Raw genomic sequence first — 26,036 nt, forward strand, 5'->3', positions numbered from 1 at the left:
CTCTCCAGGCTCTATAACACAGGCAATTCGCCTGTTTTCATTCCCTTGTTTGTGACCGACCGCAGGGCCAAAATGCATGGAACTGTTTTCGGATACTTTACCCATGCGGTCGGTCAAATCTTTGGAACCCCATATCTCACGAACCATTCATCCGAATTACTTGAATTTTGGATATGTTGTCCCCCTGAATAAGGGCTATCCAGCGATGCTGGATTTAAAGGTGTACCCCCGGGTTTTGGGGTACATCCAGAACTTGGCTGAAAAAGTGTACCGGATAATTGAGTTTAATGTTATCTGAGGGGAGGGGATGTGTGGGCTGAACCATGTATGTGATTGGTTATTTTATGCCTCCCCCTGGGTGTGGCATGTATGTGGATTAGTGTAATAAAAGCCAGGCTGGATGAACCAGTCCAGAGTTCCTGTTTTAACCTCAAAGTGATGTGTCGTCTCATTATTGGGGGAAGGATTGATTGTATGCTGTTCAAGTTGACTGCTAGGAGTACAGGCCTATTCGTATGGTTCCTATTCAATGGTCTACAGCATTCATACGCTTGGGAGAATTTAAAGGTTTCTCGGATTCGGTGATTATGGTGTCTGCCAGAGTGCTTGGAGTCCTCAGGAAGCACTAGGAGCATCCATTAACGGAGGTACCAAGTTGGGGTGCCAGGTGATCCGTTACACTCAGAGACATGGCCAAGGTAAGAAAGGCTGAAAGACGACCACCACTGAACAAGACACACAAGCTGAAACGTCAAGACTGGGCCAAGAAATATCTCAAGACTGATTTTTCTAAGGTTTTATGGACTGATGAAATGAGAGTCTTGATGGGCCCGTGGCTGGATTGGTAAAGGGCAGAGAGCTCCAGTCCGACTCAGACGCCAGCAAGGTGGAGGTGGAGTACTGGTTTGGGCTGGTATCATCAAAGATGAGCTTGTGGGGCCTTTTCGGGTTGAGGATGGAGTCAAGCTCAACTCCCAGTCCTACTGCCAGTTTCTGGAAGACACCTTCTTCAAGCAGTGGTACAGGAAGAAGTCTGCATCCTTCAAGAAAAACATGATTTTCATGCAGGACAATGCTCCATCACACGCGTCCAATTACTCCACAGCGTGGCTAGCAAGAAAGGGTATAAAAGAAGAAAATCTAATGACATGGCCTCCTTGTTCACCTGATCTGAACCCCATTGAGAACCTGTGGTCCATCATCAAATGTGAGATTTACAAGGAGGGAAAACAGTACACCTCTCTGAACAGTGTCTGGGAGGCTGTGGTTGCTTCTGCACGCAATGTTGATGGTGAACAGATCAAAACACTGACAGAATCCATGGATGGCAGGCTATTGAGTGTCCTTGCAAAGAAAGGTGGCTATATTGGTCACGGATTTGTTTTTGTTTTGTTTTTGAATGTCAGAAATGTATATTTGTGAATGTTGAGATGTTATATTGGTTTCACTGGTAAAAATAAATAATTGAAATGGGTATATATTTGTTTTTTGTTAAGTTGCCTAATAATTATGCACAGTAATAGTCACCTGCACACACAGATATCCCCCTAAAATAGCTATAACTAAAAACAAACTAAAAACTACTTCCAAAAATATTCAGCTTTGATATTAATGAGTTTTTTGGGTTCATTGAGAACATGGTTGTTGTTCAATAATAAAATTAATCCTCAAAAATACAACTTGCCTAATAATTCTGCACTACCTGTATGTACATCACAAACGATTGCACTCTTGTTTCTTATTCTCTTCCATTTTCATATGTACTCCTTGCATAAATTACATCTTCCTCTAGTACTTGATGTATTTATTTTTGATGACTTGCTTTTTGACGGTTTATCAGCACTAACTCCTAATTTCTCATCTATACAGCTCAGCGTTTGATTCTGATACTGGACTGCGTGTAGCAGTAAAAAAGCTATCTAGGCCCTTTCAATCAATCATCCATGCCAAACGCACATATAGGGAGCTGCGTCTACTCAAACACATGAAGCATGAAAACGTGAGTCAGATCCATTGGTGAATGTAATTTTTACTGTTTAAGAAAAGAAAGAACTACATATATATCTAAATATTGTATTTCTTTTGTTCAAATGACAAGACAAGCAAAATACCGCTATCCAGGGCCATTGCAATTTTTTTTTCTTTAAGACACCAAAGAGAAAAATTCTGTTTGCTGCCCCTTATGTACAACATCTCCCTCCAGTCTGTTTTCCTAACTGGTTTTGCCTTTCAAGTGTCTCTTTACCACTCTCTCATCTTCAAGTTTTTTTGTTTTTTTTTATTCAGTGTTTTTCTATCTGACTTACACTTCAAGTGTTGCTGTTCTTCTGCTTCTGTCTCTTCACTGCTATTTTTCTGTCAGTCTATCCCCTCTGTTTTCATGCTAAAACTCATTTACCACTGTCTCTTCACAAGTTTGCATTTGTTAAAGGTTGCCGATGGAGGCTGCTGCTTTTAGTGTTCTATCAAAGGAGAGGCCATTGTAAATATTCTGTGTGTGGGGAGCAGCCATTGGAGGCACTTCTTGCATCCAAACGGACCTTTGATGCTGGATGTCCGCACACTGTGCATGAGGACATCCAGCATCAGATTTTTTTGTTCCCAATGGGAATAGGGATCGACCGATTAACGGTTTTACCAATATTATCGGCCGATATTTGGTATTTTCGGCAATATCGCTATCGGCCAATAAAGATATCGATATTGCTGATAATACATAACAGGACTGCCGGGCCCATTACAAGCCCATTACAAGCTTTTACTTACCTTCCCAGCAGCTCCCTTCAGCTCCCTGTGTATATCTTGCGAGTGCCGCTGTCGTCAGAGCGTTGCTACGGGTTACCATGGCAACGCTACACGCAGACCGCAAGATTTAGAAAGGGGAGCTGAAGGGAGCTGCTGGGAAGGTAAGTAAAAGCTTGCTGCGGGCCCCCACTGCTCAGTACATGCCACTGGACCGCCAGGGAATGCCATAGTCCCCCCCTACCTGGACAGGTAACATGCAGGGAGGGGGGGACAAAAAATAAAATAAAACATATATAAATATTAAAAATTTAAATAAATGCCTCCCCTAGCCCCATTTTACACAAATTACATCCCTTCAGAAACACACACTCTGCATTATTATATACACACACTACGCACACTCTGCATTATATACACACACTACACAAATACACACACTGCATTCACTTTACACTCACTGCATTCACTATACACACTACACAAACACACCCTGAATTCATTATATACACACTACACAAACACACCCTGAATTCATTATATACACACTACACAAATACACCCTGCATCCACTACACAAACACACACCGCTCCCCTGTCTAAACACACTGCATCAACTACATGTGGCATGTATATTTTGTGCATTTACCTTTAGAAATAGTTTTTTTTTTTCTAAATGGTAAATGTACAGAATATAGGCAAGTTATCGGCTATCGGCCTGAAAGTTCACAGATTATCGGCTCTCAAAAAACAATCAATATCGGTCGATCCCTAATGTGGAGGTCTAATGCGCGTGCTGTATTTGCCGCGCATTAGCACCCACTCATTGCGGGACAGAAAAGGAGACGTATCCGCGACCCAGCCCTGAGGGACAAAGGGGCTGCGAAAAGGTAAGTAAATAAAAGTTTTTTTTAACCCTTTTATAGACCACCGTAGGAGGGGTGCAAGGGAGGGGGGAGGCAGAGAAAGCTATAGTGCCAGGCAAACAGCTTTGTATTTCTGGCACTTATAGTATCCCTTTAAAACAGATCAGCCAATTGTGAGTTTTTGCATGCAAAGACGACAGAAACTGACCGTTCCAGTGAGCGTTCGGTGGCCATGGGGTGCAGGGAAGGTGAGTTTTACTTACCTTCACCAGTCCCTCTCAGCTTCTGCCATCTTAAGGAGCATGCTCGAGAGTACATCACTGAGGTCTATGGAGGATGCCGCAAGATACATCCATAGACTGAACCTGAATCCCACAGCCATGATTTGTGACGGCTGCTGGCATTATACAAAAGCTGTCAGAGAAGCTCCTCCTGTGTTTTACTTTTGTTAATCTCAGGCTTTACCTTAAGACAAAGTAGTCCCTTCTTTCCTATATCGTTGGATAGCTTTGGAATTTCAACGAAATTCCTACATAGTCTTAAACAGTATTTCAAAAGATTATCATTGTGACATACTGAAAAGTGACAGATCCGACCTAAAACTTTTTTTTTTTTTTTGCAGGCTGAGCCACACCTCCCCTTTCTGTGACTCACACAGCCATGAAAAAATGGTTTAATTTTATATCCAATCTAAACAGTGTGTATGTTTTAGAAATTCTCATCTCCTGCTCTGGTAATTGTACGTCAATCATAAGCATGAGTGACCACAACTATCGACCACTAAGCCCAAGCATCAGCTATGGCACGGAGTACCCCAAGATGGCCTACACTGCATAGCCACGTGCACAGCTACCAGGTGAGACAACGCAGAGCACACGTGTGCCCAAACGTCAGTCTGAATACAACACTTGACTGCGGGACAAGCTAGTTGACCATCCCGAGCAACCAAGCGCTCCGGCAGCAAACAGTAAGTGGAGAGGCTGGAAAAGAGCGGGTCCCCCCTGGGTGCTCTTTCCACAGCAGATGCACAGCCTTCCACGATGGGCCCACTCGGGCTGAAGACCACCAGGGAAACATCCCCTCAGCATCGGCCACTGGTGCAGAGGATCCAACGCCACAGGTGGCGACTTACCATCAGGCCCCACTGCATCCCCCGGCAAGGGAAGAACTCTGCCTCCTACAAGAGTACCCAGTACCCGCAGATCATGATGGCCCAGGGCTTTGTGGAGGACTTACTTGAACTCTGCCCCTTACTCCAATGCTACACCCTGAGCCTACAACCAAGCCAGGCATCGGCTGATCCGAGACTTTGCACCCCAGCAGCCGTGCCCCCTTTTTTCCTCAAAATGACTATGCTGCAGGGCTCAATCAGACTCTTAGAGAAGCGTCATAGCGATGTGATGCACATGCGCGGCTTCACGCTGCTCCATTTGAATTGAATGCCGCCCAATGAATGAACACAGACGGCTCTACCATGCATGTGCGCAGAATGTGCGTTCGCAAGCTGTGCTGACTCTCAGCTCGTTGTCTATGCCCGCCCCCTCCTACCTCAACCTTCCTAAGCCAAAAGTTTGTATGTTTCCAAAGAAACACTATATATAGAGAAATCTCTATATATAGTGTTTGTATAAAAACACACACATTTTAGATACATATTGTTAAACATACACACACTCTATCTATCCATCTATTTCTCTTTCAAATAAGTATACTTCCTGTTTGAAGTCAGGAGATCTCTGCATCCTCCTGCCTTCTACCTTCAGCATGTCAGCTCGAGACGACTCTGTGTGCAGGGGATCGTTATCTCCCACACAGTCGGCTCTGAGTTACTACAGGAAACAGGAGGCACGTTCACAGTGCCTCCTGCCTCCTGTTATCACGTTTAAGGTTCACCCGAGCGTGAAGACATGAAACTTGATGAATGCGAATTAGGCAGCCCTGAACTCTGAAGTCCCTCTGGTGGCAGTCTGAGTGACTGCAACTGGAGGTGTTCCTAGGTTCTAATGTAAACACTGTAGAGGCTGCAGGGAGCTATAGTTCTCACCTGAATAACTTCATTAAGCTAAAGTTGTTCAGGTGACTATAGTGTCCCTTTAAAAATGTGCTCCTATTGATATATACGACAATGCGCTCGAGGACTGCTGTTGGAGCACCACAAGCTAGTATGTGATAAAATGCACCACAAACATACTAAATACATTTTTTTTTTTAAGACTGAAAAAACTAAACTGAAATTTGCCACCGATATTAACACTACATAGAAACATACACCCTGTTGTAAATTATTATGCAAATTCTATTTAAGTGTCACAAAGATTAAATATTCTGTTTTTCAGTTTACCCCTTGGGTGGCATTGTGTCTTAGTGCTCTTTTGATCACTGAAAACAATCTCGGACACCTGTGATAATTAGATTGCCAGGTGAGCCCAATTTAAGGAAAAACTACTAAAGGAGGGTGTTCCACATTATTAAGCAGAGCACCATTTTCATGCAATATGGGGAAGAAAAAGGATCTCTCTGCTGCCGAAAAGAGTGAAATAGTTAATTGCCTTGGATGAGGTATGAAAATATTAGATATTTTACGAAAACTTAAGCGTGATCATCACACTATGAAGAGATTTGTGGCTGATTCGAAGCACAGACGGGTTAGTGCAGATAAAGGCACACTGAGGAAGATTTCTGCCAGATCCATGCATCAGATCAAGAGAGCAGCTGCTAAAATACCATTACATAGCAGCAAACATATATTTGAAGCTGCTGGTGCCTCTGGAGTCCAACGGACATAAAGTTGTAGAGTCCTCCAGAGTTTTACAACTGTGCATAAACCTTCTATTCGGCCACCAATACTCACAAGCAGAAATGGCTGCATTGGGCAGAAAAATACATGAAGACTAATTTTCAAACAGTCCTGTTCACTGATGAGTGCCGTGCAACCCTGGATGGTCCAGATGGATGAAGTAGTGGATGGTTGGTGGACGGCCACCCTGTTCCAACAAGGCTGCGACGTCAGCAAGGTGGTGGTGGAGTCATGTTTTGGGCCAGAATCATGTGAAGAGAGCTGGTCGGCACTTTTAGGGTCCCTGAAGGTGTAAAGATGACCTCTGCAAAGTATGTGGAGTTTCTAACTGACCACTTTCTTCCCTGGTACAGAAGGAAGAACTATGCTTTCTGTAATAAAATCATCTTCAAGCATGACAATGCACCATCTTATGCTGCAAAGAATACCTCTGCATCAATGGCTGCTATGGGGATAAAAGGAGAGAACATCATGGTGTGGCCTCCATCCTCCCCTGACCTCAATCCTATTGAGAACCTTAGGAGCCATCCTCAAGCAAAAGATCTATGAGGGTGGGGGGCAGTTTACATCCAAAGAGCAGCTCTAGGAGGCTATTCTGACATCTTGCAAACAAATTCAAGCAGAAACTGTCCAAAAACTCACAAATTCAATGGTTGCAAGACTTGTGATGCTGCTATCAAATAAAGGGTCCTATGTTAAAATGTAATGTGACTTGTTAAAATATTGTTATAAGTTTGATTGAAATAGCTTTTGATTTCAGTAAATGTGCTGCAAACACAGCAAATGACAATTTTTAGTTCTTTACAACCTACCAAGTGTTTTGAAACTTACTGTGCGTAATAATTTGTAACAGTGCATTGTAAGTTTTTCATGTTTAAAAAAAAAAAAAAAAAAATACTGTTAGCATTAGGAGGTTTGTTCAAAAAAATTTGAATTGTACTCTTAACCCCTTCAGGACGGAGTCAATAGTGCACGTTCTGATCAAAACAAAACGTAAACAAAAACTGGAATTTGCGCTATATGTCTGTTCACCCGTAGTTCCCCTCTTTCAAATTATATGCACCCACACTTATTATATATCATTTTGTTCAGGAGAAACAGGGCTTTAATCTATCATTAACTATTCATATATGGAACATCATTTATTATGAATAAAAGTAAAAAAAATGTGAGAAAATAAGATTTTTTTTTTAAATTTGCATTTCCGTCTGACATTTTAACTGTGAATGTCATAATACTGTTAGGTTTTACTGCAAAAAAATGCACATATTTGTAATCAGCGATGTCTCACGAGTACAACAGTACCCCCCATTAACAGGTTTTATGTTGTTTTGGAAAGTTACAGGGTCAAATATAGAACATTACATTTTCAAATTGAAATTTGCCAGATTGGTAATGTTACCTTTGAGACGGTGTGGTAGCCCAGGAATGAGAATTACCCCCATAATGGCATACCATTTGAAAAAGTAGACAAGCCAAGGTATTGAAAGTGGGGTATGTTTAGTCTTTTTTAGTAGCCACTTAGTCACAAACACTGGCCAAAGTTAGCGTTCATATTTGTTTTTGTGTGAAAAAAGCAAAAAACGAATATTTGGCCAGTGTTTGTGACTAAGTGGCTACTAAGAAAGACTGGACATACCCCACTTGCAATACCTCGGGTTGTCTACTTTTGCAAATGGTATGCCATCATGGGGGTAATTCTCATTCCTGGGCTACCATACGCTCTCAAAGGCAACATAACCAATCTGGCAAATTTCAATGTGAAAAAAATGAAATGCAAGCCTTATATGTGACTCTCTAACTTTCCAAAACACCGTAAAACCTGTATATGGGGGGTACTGTTATTCTCGGGAGACTTCACTAAACACAAATATTAGTGTTTTAAAACAGTAAAACATATTACAACAATAATATAGTCCATAAAAGTGCCGTTCGTTTGTAAAAAATGCAAAAAACGTCACTTTTACTTAAAATATCATCGTTGTAATACAATTTACCAGTTTTAAACACGAATATTTGAGTTCAGCGAAGTCTCCCGAGTAAAACAGTACCCCCTATGTACAGGTTTTATGGTGTCTTGCAAATTAAATTCTCTGCACTTTCTCCCTGTGTTGTGAGGCATGTCAATCAAATTTTAATTAATCAAATCACATAATTACGTTAAAAGATTATTTAAATATACATGTAGAATTTTAATATATATGCATTTATAGGTATTTAAATTCTACGTGTATACTAATGTAATCTTTTATGTAATTATATGTATTTATCTATATATATATATTTGCGGTTATTTGTATTTTATATATATATATAGATATATATAGAATGTCATTCTAAGTGTATTTTGTTACCGATATATATATATTAATAACAAAATACAGTTAGAATGAAATTACATATGCATATATAATTTATATTAAATTGTTTCAATATTTTATTTATTTATTTTATTTTATTTATTTATTATTTTAATTATACGTATTTATATATAATATATATATGTACATCTATTATATATATATATAATATATATACATATTATATATGTAACGTCATTCTAAGTGTATTTTAATATTAATATATATACTTATATTAATATTAAAATACACTTTGTATGACGTTACATATATATAATATGTATATATATTATATATATATAATATATATACATATTATATATATATATAAAAATATATTTAATTTATTTTTACACTTGTCTTTTATTTATTTTTTATACTTCCCACCAGCAGGGGGACTGTCTGATATTTCAAACAGTCCCCCTGCTGGCATATCCACAGCCAGCTATAGGCGGCCATGTGATCGCTCTTTGAGAGCGATCACATGGCCCCCGGGGGCCTGATTTGCCGTGGGAGGGCTGCCTGGGCTGTGAGGCAGTCCTCCCGAAGCGGATCGCGGCGGAGGTAAGTATAACTTACCTCCTGGGGCTGCAAGCCGTTACGGCGTGCTATGCCGTCATAACGGCGTTAAAGCCCACTTAACCCGTGACGGCATAGCACGCCGTAACGGCGTTAAGGGGTTAATAGTTGATATCATGAGAATTATGCTGACTGTTATTTACATCAATTATTTAGGTAAATGAGAAAAATATCATTTGCATAATAATTTGGAACAGATAAGAACCATTCGGCCCATCTAGTCTGCCCAATTTTCTAAATACCGTATATACTCGAGTATAAGCCGACCCGAATATAAGTCGAGGCCCCTAATTTTACCCCAAAAAACTGGGAAAACGTATTGACTCGAGTATAAGACTAGGGTGGGAAATGCAGCAGCTACTGGTAAATTTCGAAATAAAATTAGATCCTAAAAAAATTATATTAATTGAATATTTATTTACAGTGTGTGTATATAATGAATGCAGTGTGTGCGTATGAGTGCAGTGCATGTATGAGTGCAGTGTGTGTGTGTGTGTGTGTGTGTGTGTATATATGAGTGCAGTGTGTGTGCGTATATATTAATTGAATATTTATTTCCAGTGTGTGTATATAATGAATGCAGTGTGTGTGTGTGTGTGAGTGCAGTGTGTGTATATGAATGAAGTGTGAGTGTGTGTTTGTGTATGTGTTGGTGGGGGTGGGCATTTAATATATTATTAATTATTATTATTTTTATTTTTTTATATTATTTATTATTTAATTTATTATTAATTTTTTTTTCGTCCCCCCTCCCTGCTTGATACATAGCAGGGAGGGGGGCTCCTTCCCTGGTGGTCCAGTGTCATTGGTAGTTCACTGGAGGGGAGAGGGGTGCTGGCAGAGCTGTACTTACCTTTCCTGCAGCTCCTGTCAGCTCCCTCCTCCTCCACGCGGTCTGTGCAGCTCCCTCTGTCAGCTCCCAGTGTAAGTGGCTCTCGCGAGACTTACACTGGGAGCTGACCGAGGTGCTGAACGGACGGCGCGGAGGAGAAGGGAGCTGACAGGAGCTGCAGGAAAGGTAAGTACAGCTCTGCCAGACCCCACAGCCCCCTGTCTGTATTATGGCAATGCAAATTGCCATAATACAGACTATGACTCGAGTATAAGCCGAGTTGGGGTTTTTCAGCACAAAAAATGTGCTGAAAAACTCGGCTTATACTTGAGTATATACGGTACTTTCATTAGTCCCTGGCCTTATCTTATAGTTAGGATAGCATTATGCCTATCCTATGCATGCTTAAACTCCTTTACTGTGTTAACCTCTAACACTTCAGCTTGAAGGCTATTCCATGCATCCACTACCCTCTCAGTAAACACTGACGGGTAAGACACATGAGGGGTGGAGAGGAAACGAGACACATGAGGGGCGGAAAGGGAACAATGTTGCGTGTGTGTGTTTCAGGTTGTAATCTAGAAACCACTGGAACGATAAGGTTTAGACAACAAAGTGTAAAATCTTAATGTACTTCAAGAATATGGGAGGGGTGCTGTGTGTGAGGCGTGTTCTGTGTAAGGGGTGCTCTGTGTGTTTGTGAGGGGGTGCAGTGTGTGTGAGTGACAGGGGTGGGTGTGTGTGTGTGTGTGTGTGTGTGTGTGTGTGTGTGTGTGTGTGTGCGCGTGCGCGCGCGCGCCTATATATTGGGGGAAGGTCCTAGTGCCCTAGTGGTCCTGTGGAGGTGAGAAGCTCTATCCTGCCTGTAGCTCCTCTGGATGTAGGCAGAGTTCAGTCCGCCCGCGAGATCCTCGGAGTGTTGCCGTGGTAACTCGTGGCAACGCTTCACATTTACGAACTCGTGGGAGAAACACTCTTCCTCCCTCTCTTCCTCTCCAGGCTTCCTGTCAGTGCCTGTGGGCCGGTGAGGAAGATCCCACCAGCCGATTAAGGCACATAGCAGGGCTGGTGCTCGGATCGTGCTGGCCCAGCTTGGGCTGGCAGGGGAGATCCTGTGATCTCCCCTGTCGGCCCATGGCCATCGCAGCAAACCAGGCATTTGCCCGGTTTGCCCGATGGCCATGTTCCCAACCCGTGCGGCTGCCATTACCTAAATCATTTTGCGTACCCCCTGTGGCACTGGATTGTATACGCGTACCATGGGTTGGGATCCCCTGACATAGAGGAACTTAACATCACAAGCAACATTTCTTACACACAACCCCGCAAGTTGATACCAAACACGTGTTTTAAGGCTACTTGTAAGGTTGCACATGTAGGGGTAACATACAAGTATGATACATTTTTTCTAATTGTTGTTAAAGGCCTGATGAACAGCTACAGGAAATACTTGGTTCAGATATGTGTCTGCACAATTAGGTTGCTAAATTAAAAGGTTTACATTTTAAACCTAGACAAGTTTGTTTTATATGTTCAGTTTTAACAAGAAATAGTTAAATTGCTTGGGTATTAGTCATTTAATCAGCCTGTGTTATTGTCATATTAATATTTAGCAGAAGAACAAATCGTATATTTGATTAATGCAGAAATTCACTTTATTACAGAGAGTTCACAAACAATGACTTTGATACGTTTGTATTAAATGAATATATCATTACAATTCATCAAATGTGGTAAGCTTTGCTGGGATGTTATATTGTTTAGCTTTGTGCTTTATATAATGCAGTAAATGTTAATTTCCTAATGAACTTTGTTGTTCCATACTGCCCTATACAGGTTATTGGACTTCTAGATGTTTTCACACCAGCACAATCCTTTGAGGAATTTCATGATGTGTAAGTATTAGTATTGTTCTTTACGTATAATAGAATGTTGAGTAGCTTTGTGTGTGTGTATATGTATGTATGTATATATGTATGTGTGTGTTTATATGTGTGTGTGTGTGTGTGTGTGTGTGTGTATATATATATATATATATATATATATATATATATATATATATATATTATACACACACACACAGTTTGATAGATGTTTTGCACTCCAGCTCGCATTTATGTGTTGGCCCGGTGCTCAGCTGCACAAAATTAGCCAGCACTCAAGGACTTAATCATAAAATATGTAGGCTTTTAATCCAAGCAGTAAGTCAACATTTCAGTTCACTACAGTGAACTTTCCTCAGGACATAAACAGCATATCATAAAGCATTGACTTAAATAAGGAAAGCTAACTTACCCAACCTCCATCACCTGTGTGCTGGCGTGGACTGCTCCCCTGTGCGCATGCGTGCGATCAGGCTCCTCCCCCGGTGACATCACAACATCCGGGACATCCGAGCCCATCACCATGGTAACATGTAAACATGCCACCGGGGGGAGTTAAGCTCTGTTATCGTGCAGAGACTAAGATGCTATCAAGAGACAGATAAACAAGTGCCTAATGTATAAGATATCGTCTGCATTCAGAGGATCCTGATCAACAGCCTCACAATAGCCACTCCCTCGGCTCCAAGAGCTAATCATGGCTTACAAGACGTGCGGCGTCACAGCAAAGAATTGGCAAACTAGCGTTATCAAAATACACGCATAACGCATATAACAGGGTTTTGTTTTGCATGCATGTTCCTCACCACCTGGCCAACTGGTTTGACACCACAACCTTGGTGGCTATCGACACTTTTTGTCACCTCAAACTGAAGCTGTCACATAACACCATCAAGTTATACCTCACTGGCATCCAACACCACGTTTTCAACTTTTCCCAACAACCCAGGCTTCCTCACATCCTACCCCAACAAAAAACATTCTTAAAGGGATATCCAAAGCAAACGGTCCTACTCCACAACGTAGGTTGCCTATCGACATACATCTGTTCAAGCATATATCAGGATTACTGGATACGGCACCTGAACCACATTCAAACTCTGTTATCAAAACAGCCATATACTTGACTTTCTACGGCTTTCTCAGACCACGAGAGTTCACTATCACAGGGCAACACGATGGTAAAATAACCTTCTCATCTCATACCTTAACAAATAACGAGACCATAACGTTCGGAGCTTACCCACAACTAAGACTAGTCAGATCGGTCAAACCGTGCTTATCCATTACTACCCCACCAACAATTCATGGTACCCGAGAAAGTGTTTGATCCTCACCTACTTTCAGTAACCACTCACGCCTCACTCCCTCTCCTGTCACCTCATGGGGCTACCTCACCACTTCTAAATTCATGGTAGACATACGACTATTATGGACACAACTCGGATTGAACGCCAACAATTATTCGGGGCACTCATTCAGGATACGGGTAGCATACACTACCGCAAGCCAAGACATTTCGGTACAGGTGATTACAACCTTAGGCCGCTGAAAGTCATCCACCTATGCTGTCTTTATACCTCAAACAAAACGGTGAATAAGAAAGCCTTTCTTAAAATGTCCTCATAGATATGTTGGTATGATGTCATGTGGTTTTGTAATTAATATCTTGCAAGCTAGATTGGTATTCCTTTTGCCCACTTATTTACAGGCCTACCACATACGTCGGTATCGGCAAACCTCAACCGACTTTGCTTATTAAAGGTAGATGACTTAATCTCTATGGCCCTGAAAACACATTGGAAGGCTGGGCCTGCAGTTGTGGGAGGGGCTGTGTACCTTTAAAAGGGACCCTCCCCTTCCCTACATTACCTGATTCCAGACGTACTGCTGGCCCACCCTCCACTTTCCCTATACAACTCTTTCTAAGGTAGGTCCACTTATTTACAGGCCTACCACATACGTCGGTATCGGCACACCTCAACTGACTTTGCTTATTAAAGGTAGATGACTTAATCTCAACTTCATATACATTACTGAAATGGCCCAGAACACAACTATGTATATGTGTATATGTATGTGTGTGTGTGTATGCATACTTAAGGTTGGAGTGCAGGAGACCAATTTATTTTTATTTATATATATATATATATATATATGTGTGTGTGTTGTTAGGGTTAACAACACACGAAAAGGACTTGGGAATTGTTATAAACAACAAATTATGCAACAATGTGCAATGTCAATCAGCAGTGGCCAAGGCCAGTAAGGTATTGTCATGCATGAAAATAGGCATTCATTCTCGGGACGAGAATATCATTTTGCCTCTTTATAAATCACTGGTAAGACCACATATTGAAAATACTGTGCAATTTTGGACACCTGTTCTGTTCTAATGAAGGATATTATGGCACTAGAAAAGGTGCAGGGGCGGGCTACAAAATTAATAAAAAGAATGGAACATATCAGCTATGAAGAAAGGTTAACAAATTTAAACCTATTTAGTTTAGAAAAACATCGCCTAGGAGGGGATATGATAACAATATACAAATATATATTATATATTTAACCCCTTAAGGACACATGACATGTGTGACATGTCATGATTCCCTTTAATTCCAGAAGTTTGGTCCTTAAGGGGTTAAACAAATGAAGGTTATGTAGTTACTCCAATAGAGAAGAAAAATGAAAGAATGGGCAAAATAACCACCACACATAAAACTATATGAAGGTGGGAGATTGCTCACTCAATGGTCTATACCCCTTTGGTAATGGTACTTGTGGGGAAGAGGAGAGCGTAAGTTTGAAACAAAAAACTTTATATTTATTATGGAAGAAGACGTGGGTATTCAACCTTTAATGAGACAACTTATACTAATAACAGTGAAGTATAAAACTGGCTCCACTTGTAGCCAGGAGGGTGGAATTTCCCTAATAGGGTAAATTCGTAGGTGAGGTAAGTGCTCACAAATACTGGTCAAAGCTCATGCAGTGAATAAGTGCTTAAGGATCAGTAGGAAACACAGGTCCCTGATGATAATGCACATAGTATGTCAAACTTTAACAACGTATAGTGGCCAGAAAACTGGCCAGCAGGGCTAGGGGCTAGAGTGTATGGGGATAATAAATAAACCTGGGTAGGTAAGGTACCCTTGGAAGGGGAGCAGAGTAGTCACTAAAGCGGGCTATAGGTACTGGTGTGAGAAGACGGGCAGAGGAAACAAATGGCCAATTCTGACAGTGTATGCATGCCCCACAGAGCATGGCATTATAGCTTACTGTCAAGTGGACCCAAAGGACATGTCCATCCCTCACCCTAAATAGCCCTAAGATAACTGACTGTCTCCCTTGAAGCCAGGGGACTATGAAACACTACCTGCTGCTTCAAGGCAGCCTCAAGGTAATCCCTGTTACTAAGCCCCACTCGCCCAGATGTTCTTAAAGAATCATGAGGTAAACTGCAAATGTGCTAGAGCCAGAACAAAGAACAAAAGAAAGAAAACGAAGGAAAAAATAATAATAAATGAAAAAAATTAAATTAAATAGAACAGGAATGCACCGGCATTCTGTAATGCTCGACGCGCGTTTCGGCGTAACAACGCCTTTGTCAAGAGCTGAGGAGGTCTGCCTACCTGTCCGTGTTTAAAGGATGACAAAGCCTGCCTATGGGATCCCGCCCGCCAATCGTAGACGTCGGCGCCGCCCACGTCGCTGCGTCATGGTCCCACCTTCCGGAAGTGAACCGCGGTCCAATGGGGAAGAGAGGGGAGGAGTCAACGCAATCTGCCCCATGTGGGGGACGGGCTGACAGTCGGTTGTCAATCTCCCGCTTAAGCCCGCCCCTCCAAATAACGTCATCATTTCAAATCCCCATCACATGCTGGGGGATAAGGCAGAAAAACTACAATCATCTCTAATAAGGGATGATATAGTACACATAAGCCTGTGAACCTCATTTAAATGTGTATTTTTGACTGCTAAAGTCCCATATAGGTATATAGTTCCCATATGTCCTTTTGACGATATATGTCTGACAAAAGGCGAACATAAGCCACAATTCCCCCATGTACTGACAGCCATATGTGGTAACAGTTGGAGATAGTAACATAGGCTACATTTCAGCCATGTACTGTACAGCCCCCAGGATATACTGGTTACATGGGGATGTACTAGGAGGGCTAGTAAGTGCACTCTGTCAGTTTCCAAAAAAGAGGAGTGTGTATAATCCACCATATATCCACTTCAATTGTGGGGTGAGGTAGCGGGGCAGCATATGTTGCTTAGGGTCAATAGGGGGGAAAAACCGGGTATGTGTTCCTATAGGGGTTTAAGGGACAGCGGGCAGGGGATTCATTCCGTTCCCTGTGGGGTAGTAAGTAAGTCAGTAGGTTTATATTAGGCAGAAATACTTCTAAAAACAGGGGGGAGGTAAATCCACTATGAATTCCATAAGTACCTTATATCATCACGTTTTGTGCAAAAACCACCAAATAGAGTGGCCTTGAAAAGTAGTGAAAGACAAGAAAGAGAAAAGGGAAAAAGAAGTTGGTGTAACCCTCTAAATAGGGAGGGACACCTGCCACTTGTATGAGAAGGGGTCTAGTGAACAGAAAACTGGACATATCTCATGATTAAGGACTACCCAAATGGTATTTCAAATATAAGGGGAGAAAGAGAAGCCTTCGTTCAAGCCTTTGGGATGCAGGGTATTGAGCTTGTAAATCCACCTGCACTCTCTTTGGCGCAAAGTCTTGTCAAAGTCGCCTCGTCTCGGCTCGCGTTTAACTAGCTCGAGGCCGCAGAACCGTATGTTTTTGGATGAGCCGTCATGATGTTCCTTGAGGTGTCTCGAGATCGGAGTCTCCACCCGATTCTTGGTGCATCGCGTGCTCTTTTATGCGTTCCTTGAAGGGCCTGAAAGTCTTACCCAAATCCAAAGCCAAGGCCATACGGCAACAATTCAAGGAAAAGGGCTACCCCAATAAGTGCTTAAAAAGAGCCTACAAAAGAGCCCTATTGACAGACAGGGTCGAACTCCTGTCAGACTCGCCTAATGCCAACCGAAATACAAACAAAATCATCAGGATGATTGGCACATTTGATACCGGATGGAACAATATAAACGAGTCCCTCCAAAAATTCTGGCCCATCCTTTTGAAAGATCCTCACTTGAAAGAAGTACTAAGTCCACGTGTCACCATTACTGCTAGACGGGGTAAAAATCTTCGGGACATGCTATCCCCCAGTCACTACACTGACAAACAGAACTCTCAGTTGTCATGGCTGGGGCGACAGATTCCAGTGGGCACCTTCCAATGTGGAAGGTGTGTAGCGTGCAAATTTATCTTAAGGGACTCCAAGAAAGTTTGGGACAGTGAGAAAAAGCAATCTTTCCAGATTGCACATTTCTTCAACTGCAACTCAGCAGGTATATCTCCTCATGTGTAGTTGCAAGTTGATGTACGTGGGTAAGACTTTCAGGCCCTTCAAGGAACGCATAAAAGAGCACGCGCAATGCACCAAGAATCGGGTGGAGACTCCGATCTCGAGACACCTCAAGGAACATCATGACGGCTCATCCAAAAACATGCGGTTCTGCGGCCTCGAGCTAGTTAAACGCGAGCCGAGACGAGACGACTTTGACAAGACTTTGCGCCAAAGAGAGTGCAGGTGGATTTACAAGCTCAATACCCTGCATCCCAAAGGCTTGAACGAAGGCTTCTCTTTCTCCCCTTATATTTGAAATACCATTTGGGTTTTCTGTTCACTAGACCCCTTCTCATACAAGTGGCAGGTGTCCCTCCCTATTTAGAGGGTTACACCAACTTCTTTTTCCCTTTTCTCTTTCTTGTCTTTCACTACTTTTCAAGGCCACTCTATTTGGTGGTTTTTGCACAAAACGTGATGATATAAGGTACTTATGGAATTCATAGTGGATTTACCTCCCCCCCCCCCCCCCCCCCTGTTTTTAGAAGTATTTCTGCCTAATATAAACCTACTGACTTACTTACTACCCCACAGGAAACTGAATGAATCCCCTGCCCGCTGTCCCTTAAACCCCTATAGGAACACATACCCGGTTTTCCCCCCCTATTGACCCTAAGCAACATATGCTGCCCCGCTACCTCACCCCACAATTGAAGTGGATATATGGTGGATTATACACACTCCTCTTTTTTGGAAACTGACAGAGTGCACTACTAGCCCTCCTAGTACATCCCCATGTAACCAGTATATCCTGGGGGCTGTACAGTACATGGCTGAAATGTAGCCTATGTTACTATCTCCAACTGTTACCACATATGGCTGTCAGTACATGGGGGAATTGTGGCTTATGTTCGCCTTTTGTCAGACATATATCGTCAAAAGGACATATGGGAACTATATACCTATATGGGACTTTAGCAGTCAAAAATACACATTTAAATGAGGTTCACAGGCTTATGTGTACTATATCATCCCTTATTAGAGATGATTGTAGTTTTTCTGCCTTATCCCCCAGCATGTGATGGGGATTTGAAATGATGACGTTATTTGGAGGGGCGGGCTTAAGCGGGAGATTGACAACCGACTGTCAGCCCGTCCCCCACATGGGGCAGATTGCGTTGACTCCTCCCCTCTCTTCCCCATTGGACCGCGGTTCACTTCCGGAAGGTGGGACCATGACGCAGTGACGTGGGCGGCGCCGACGTCTACGATTGGCGGGCGGGATTTGTCATCCTTTAAACACGGACAGGTAGGCAGACCTCCTCAGCTCTTGACAAAGGCGTTGTTACGCCGAAACGCGCGTCGAGCATTACAGAATGCCGATGCATTCCTGTTCTATTTAATTTAATTTTTTTCATTTATTATTATTTTTTCCTTCGTTTTCTTTCTTTTGTTCTTTGTTCTGGCTCTAGCACATTTGCAGTTTACCTCATGATTCTTTAAGAACATCTGGGCGAGTGGGGCTTAGTAACAGGGATTACCTTGAGGCTGCCTTGAAGCAGCAGGTAGTGTTTCATAGTCCCCTGGCTTCAAGGGAGACAGTCAGTTATCTTAGGGCTATTTAGGGTGAGGGATGGACATGTCCTTTGGGTCCACTTGACAGTAAGCTATAATTCCATGCTCTGTGGGGCATGCATACACTGTCAGAATTGGCCATTTGTTTCCTCTGCCCGTCTTCTCACACCAGTACCTATAGCCCGCTTTAGTGACTACTCTGCTCCCCTTCCAAGGGTACCTTACCTACCCAGGTTTATTTATTATCCCCATACACTCTAGCCCCAAGCCCTGCTGGCCAGTTTTCTGGCCACTATACGATGTTAAAGTTTGACATACTATGTGCATTATCATCAGGGACCTGTGTTTCCTACTGATCCTTAAGCACTTATTCACTGCATGAGCTTTGACCAGTATTTGTGAGCACTTACCTCACCTACGAATTTACCCTATTAGGGAAATTCCACCCTCCTGGCTACAAGTGGAGCCAGTTTTATACTTCACTGTTATTAGTATAAGTTGTCTCATTAAAGGTTGAATACCCACGTCTTCTTCCATAATAAATATAAAAAGTTTTTTGTTTCAAACTTACGCTCTCCTCTTCCCCACAAGTACCATTACCAAAGGGGTATAGACCATTGAGTGAGCAATCTCCCACCTTCATATAGTTTTATGTGTGGTGGTTATTTTTCCCATTCTTTCATTTTTCTTCTCCATTTCTCCGGGGTTAAGCCCCCTATACCCCTCATAACCACTTCAGAGTTGGGGTAGCTGGTTCCCTCCAGCACCCAATATTCTCTGTTTCCTTTTCTCTAAACTTCATAGTTACTCCAATAGCCATGAGAGGGAATGCCCACCTTTCACGTCAAAGGCAAACCTCTAAGGTGGGTCCTACACCGACCATACACCTTGCTTCCTTGAGCTTCTGGCAAAGATATCTCTTAGACAGAGAAGGGTATTTTTATATAAATCCCTAGATTAACACTGGATAGGAAAAACATGGGATTGGCGGCAGCATTGTAACATAGCTGTGTGATACAAGAGTAAATACAACTATAAAGCATTTAACAGCTTTTGGCCTCGTTATTAAAGCGGCACTGTCATGCCGAATCCCGTTTTTTTTTTTTTTTTTTACCCCCCTCCCTTTTTCAAGCCATCCAATCACAGTGCTCTGTGTCATTTTACACAGCGTGGGACAGTTCTTTGGAATTTTCCCACGCTGTGTAAAATGACAAAGAGCACTCTGATTGGCCTAAACCCACCAATCAGAGTGTTCTTAGCCTAATTGCAGGGCGGGGCAAGGCTTTATAAGCCTTCCCCCGCCCTGCGGAGCTCAGTCTGCGCGGAGCCCTCCATGGGTGAAGATGGATTCTTTTTTTTGCGCTCAGGTTTTTTCTTTTTCGTCAGGTTTTTTTTTTGCGCTCGGGTTTTTTATTTTATTGTAAGTTTGGGTATAATGGATTTTTATTTGGCCTTTTTTGGGGCTGAAAAATTAAGATTTCAGAAAAAAGAAGACGTCGAATGGTAAGTTGAATTTTATTTACAGGGTAGTAATTTTATTCCCCCCCTCACTATTTTTTAGGGTGAGGGTGAGGGGGGTAGGTAGGGGCTTTTTTTTTTTTTTTGGTGGGGGGTGGGTGACTAGGGGCTTGGGGACCCCTAGTCACCTTTGATGGAGGGGGTTATTTGATTTAGGGCCCCCACCCGCCGACCAGGGGGGTGGGGGCCGGGGGGGGGGAGGACAATAGGTCCCCCCCATTATCATTATGGCACCCACCCGCCGCCCAGGGGTGGGGGCCGGAGAGGGGGAGGACAGTAGGTCCCCCCCCTCGTTATCTTTATGGCCCCCACCCGCCGCCCAGGGTTGGGGGCCGTGGGGGAGGACAGTAGGTCCCCTCCCCATTATCATTATGGCCCCCACCCGCCGCCCAGGGGTGGGGGCCGGAGAGGGGGAGGACAGTAGGTCCCCCCCTTCATTACCGTTATGACCCCCACCAGCCGCCCAGGGGTGGGGGACGGGGGGAGGAATGTAGGTCCCCCCCTTCATTACCGTTATGGCCCCCACCCACCGCTCAGGGGTGGGGGCGGGCGGGCAATAGGTCTCCCCCTTGTTTTACTTTAGGGCCCCCACTGTTTACTAGACATGCCCCTACTCTCGGTATAGCGAGTAGGGGCATATTATTTACTAATACTAAGTAATCTTTACTTAGTTTTAGTAAATGTGGCTGAAAGACCAATTTAGGCCTCTCAGCCTTTTAGTAGATAGCTCCCTGTTACCGTGGGAATTAGGGAGTTATCTACTAAGCGTCTGCAAGATGCAGCCACAGCACGAATAGGATCGGAGTTTCATTCATTAGAATGAAATTGCGATCCGAACAAAGTGCCGAGTTGCGTTCTAAAACAAACGAACATACTGTTCTCATTAAGTTAGAAATTGACAGGAAGCATCGTGGGAACAGGGAGGAAAGCTAAGAATTATGGGAAAATTGCTCTGACCAGCGGAAATGAAGCACACTTTGCTCCTCCGCTGGTCAAGCGGAGGAATCCTCCATAAGGCAAAGAGTCCCTACTTTGTCTTATGATTTTAAAGAAAACTAGAGCAGACAGGAAGAAATGGAGAACAGATCCTGAGAGGGGGGGGAGAAGAGGAAGAGATTGAGGAAAGGTAAGTTCGGCATACCTCATTATTGTAGTTGTTGGAAAAATAAATACAGTTGCAGACTACTGCTCCATAAGCATACCTTCGTAGCGAGTCCTCCATTCCACAAAGCCTTCCTAATTAGTCCTTACATTAGCTTACCCTAATGGGAAGGCAACCTTCAGATATTGTGGACTACATCTCATAATGTTTGTACAGTCCATTCAGGATGCCAAATAATGTAATACATCATCGAATGTGAGATGGAGAAGTGCCTCTTCACTGGTTGATTTCATATAAAATGCCCTTCTAATGATAATGAATGGGGGGGCTGTTAAATATATGCACATCTATTTGTATTTGTCCTGATGAAAATTCTGAACTAGGAACTGAAACATTGACTTTGCTGGGCAGTAAAGCTTTTTGAAATAGAATAGTGAGAGTCCTGCTAAATATGTGAATATAAGAATCGTCCCGTGCCAATCTCCTGGCATTATACTAATTTCGAAGTGTGAGTGCAAAGCTAAAAAAAATTATATATATATATATATATATATATATATATATATATATATATCCATCTAATTTATAATTGTGTGTGTGTGTATATATATATATATATATATATATATATATAAAAAAGTAAAAACGAGATTCTGTGCGGTTATTAGTGACGTGTACAAATTTAAAGAAATTTCATCAATTCAAATTACCATAATAACTACATAATCTGTGTGAAAAGTTGATAGAGAAAGAGATACAGGCTATATACAGACTATATTACAAAATATAGTGGTAGTCATAGAAGCAATATCAGGGTGCTCATCTCAATAAATGGACTATTAATATACTGTGAGTTCAAACAAATAATGTAGGAGAGCAGTTGCACTAATAACACAAGTTAAATCAAGAATGCTAGGTGAATACCTCAAAGTACAAAACAGGTCAGTATTACAGGAGGAATGTGTATCTAAATCACATTTTAACTTCAAGCGATATCATAAATGTAAAGGATAGACATCAATACGTAGCCATCACATCTAGTATTCTCTTCTTGGAAGAAATCAATACAATGGGTTCTTTTCATTAAGTCCATGAGGGGACAAGGTGTCCAAGGAATGTATTCAGAATGCCTCTCTTTGTAGTAGTCTTACGTTTCTGTTGGCACGGGTACATGATCTATTAACATAAACCGTAGAGACGGTAAGGGATGTCCTGCTTCTAAGAATTGTCGAGCAACAGGCATTGTTACATAGCTGAAAAGAGACTTGCGTCCATCAAGTTCAGCCTTCCTCACATTTGTTTTCTGCGGTTGATCCAAAAGAGGACAAAACAAACCAGTTTGAAGCGCTTCCAATTTTGCAACAAACTAGGAAAAAAATTCCCTGTTGACCCCAGAATGGCAGTCAGCTCTATCCTTGGATCAAGAAGCTATTACCCAACATTGAAAAATTATATCCTTGAATATTCTGTTTTTGCAAGTATGCATCTAGTTGCTGTTTGAACATCTGTATGGACTCTGATTAAACCACTTCTTCAGGCAGAGAATTCCAAAACCTTATTGTTCTTACAGTAAAAAAATCTTTCTTTTGCCTTAGACGAAATCTTATTTCTTCCAGTCTAAACGCATGACCTCGTGTCCTATGTAAAGTCCGGTTTGTGAATAGATTTCCACACAATGGTTTGTATTGCCCCCGAATATATTTGTATAATGTTATATTCCCTCTCAGGTGACGAGGTTTACAATTGTTAATAGCTGATCTGTTCCATTCCTTTTATTAATTTTGTAGCCCGCCTCTGCACTTTTTCTAGTGCCATAATATCCTTCTTTAGAACAGGCATGTTTGTTGATTTATTCTGAAGAACCAAACGTATGGCTGATCTGTGACACCTCATACGTTCTCTCAGGTCATTTGAAGTTTTGCCTACATAGGCTAAACCACATAGACACACTATACGGAATATTACATCTGTTGTGGTACAGGTAATCCTGTATCTGACTTTGTACTCCTTCCCTGACCGAGAGTGAAAGAAGGTTTTCCCTAGTGTCATATCGTTGCAAGCTGTGCACTGTAGCATCCTACGTTACTTGTTAGGGATCCTTGCTGTGTTAGTGCAAATTGATCTGTATGCACTAGATAATTACGTAAGTTTTTTCCTTCCCTATAACTCATAATAGGATTATGTTGAAAGGAGGGTCTTTCTTGAGTATATCCCAGTTGTCACGAGTGATTGATGCTACTTGTTGCGATTTTGCCAAAGTGAAGAACACACTCATAGGATTTCAAAATCAACATAACGTCATTAATTTTTTACAGCTGTGCAACAGCATACATTAACCAATTCAGTCCGATTACCAAACGTTTCTTAACCCCTTCGCGACTGGTGACGGTTCCAGGTAGTCATCGATATTTTACAGTTGACGACCGCTGACCGTCCTGAACCGTGACACCGGTAATATGTACTTACCCGATCGCTGTCGTTCCCCCAGCGGCGATTGGCGGTGCTCCCGCTGTGGGTAGATTTCCTGCAGCCCAGGCTGTCTCCCTGCGGCGAATTAGGACCCTGGGGGCCATGTGATCGCTCAACAGAGGGGTCACATGGTCACAATAGGCGTCCTAGTGTCTTCCTGCATGGGGACTGTCTGTGCTGACAGGCAGTCTCCTGCATGTGTGTAAAAAAAAAAAAAAAAAATACTAATGTTAATAAATGAATAATATAATTATATATATATATATGTGTGTGTGTGTGTGTGTGTGTGTGTGTATATATATATATATATTTTATATAATATATGTCTATATATCATATATATGTCATGCTAAGTGTATTTTTATATTAATATATACATATATTAATATAAAAATACACTTATGATTAAATGACACATCTATATATATATATATATATATATATATTGTATATATATTATTATAAAATACAAATAATAAGTAAATTAGATTAAAACATTTTTAAAAAATATATATATATATCTCTATACGAAATTTTATTCTAACTGTATTTTGATATTAATATACATATATTTATATCAAAATACACTTAGAATGAAATTGTATATATAAATAAATAAAAATTATATATAATATACATATGTCCATATACAAAATTACATAAATAAATATACACGTAGACTTCAAATATATAAATATACATATATACGGAACAAGGGACCCATACGACACTGCACAACACAGAAGTGATGACCCCATGACATGGGTTACACCTAAACAGAGGAGCAACCACATGACAAACCTAAGATTGTAGACACAAATGGACAATGGGACACCACACCACCCCTGTCCGAGACGGGATCGACACTCACAACACATTATTTGAACCTATTATAGTAAGGAGACGGGTAACCTAACCAAACACCGATGATAAAGAAGCATGACAACAACGACAGATAAATGCACTGACAAACATTGTCTCATCAACAATGAACGGACAAGAATGTAGCGCACGATAGTAGAAATCCTAGAAGAGGCCTGAGTAAACCACTTGGGATTAGAAGACACTAGGGAGATGGTAGACAGATACGGTTGATTTCGACTTGACCCTTTTAGACTAAGACAGGGACCACATAAGACCAAACGTAACCTTAACACGGAGACGCACGGACTTAACGATCAACATGCACCAGTGTAGTAACGACCCTCAGCTGAAGCTACGAGACACCCACAGCACTATAGGTGACCGCGCAGAGACGGACTGAGTTACCCGTACAACACCCCTAGGAACCATTAAGGGACAGACGTTTAAGACGACCGGAAAATGAAAGTAGGATCACATTAGACTACCCAGCCGGATGTGATCAGGCACCCTTAACTCTCCCTCCCTGCAAGTGGACACTCAAACGAGAATTTACTCAAAATACAGCAACTGCTAGAAGACCAAATGAAGGACCTGCAAGTCCACTAACGTTGCAGGCCGGTGTGCCTAGTTATCTTGACGCATTGCATAAAATAATACTTAGCACATGTTGTGCAAATTTCGCTATAGTTAAGATGCCGACCGAGACCTCCGAGTCTCATTGTTACTAGTCTCATTGCTGCCTGTTATTGTTTGAACTGCAAACAAAAACAATATTTACAAAAAATAATATGCATATATTTTTAAATTCTACGTGCATATTTGTGTAATATTTTTACATAATTAAGTAATTTTATTGATTGCAATTTGAGGGACATGCCTGACAACCCAGGCCGAAAGTCCAGAGAATTGAACTTGCTATCACTGTATTTTACCCTGTAACTTTCCATGACACCCTAAAACATGTACATGGGGGGGGGGGGGGGGGGTAATGTTTTACTCGGGAGACTTCGCTGAACACAAAT

At 41.9% G+C, this 26,036-nt stretch overlaps 1 protein-coding gene across 2 annotated transcripts in view; it reads left to right on the plus strand.

Annotated features, from left to right (window-relative positions):
• The window catches only part of LOC134609810 (mitogen-activated protein kinase 14), a 406,182-nt gene that overhangs the window by 36,106 nt on the left and 344,040 nt on the right, over nt 1-26,036 (plus strand). For both annotated transcript variants that reach the window (XM_063453192.1, XM_063453193.1), the window contains exons 2-3: nt 1,870-1,999; nt 12,013-12,071. In XM_063453192.1, coding sequence (XP_063309262.1) covers nt 1,870-1,999; nt 12,013-12,071 — 189 coding nt within the window. The remainder of the gene's footprint in view (nt 1-1,869; nt 2,000-12,012; nt 12,072-26,036) is intronic.

This window comes from Pelobates fuscus, chromosome 1 (genome assembly GCF_036172605.1).
Source record: "Pelobates fuscus isolate aPelFus1 chromosome 1, aPelFus1.pri, whole genome shotgun sequence".
NCBI lineage: Eukaryota > Metazoa > Chordata > Amphibia > Anura > Pelobatidae > Pelobates > Pelobates fuscus.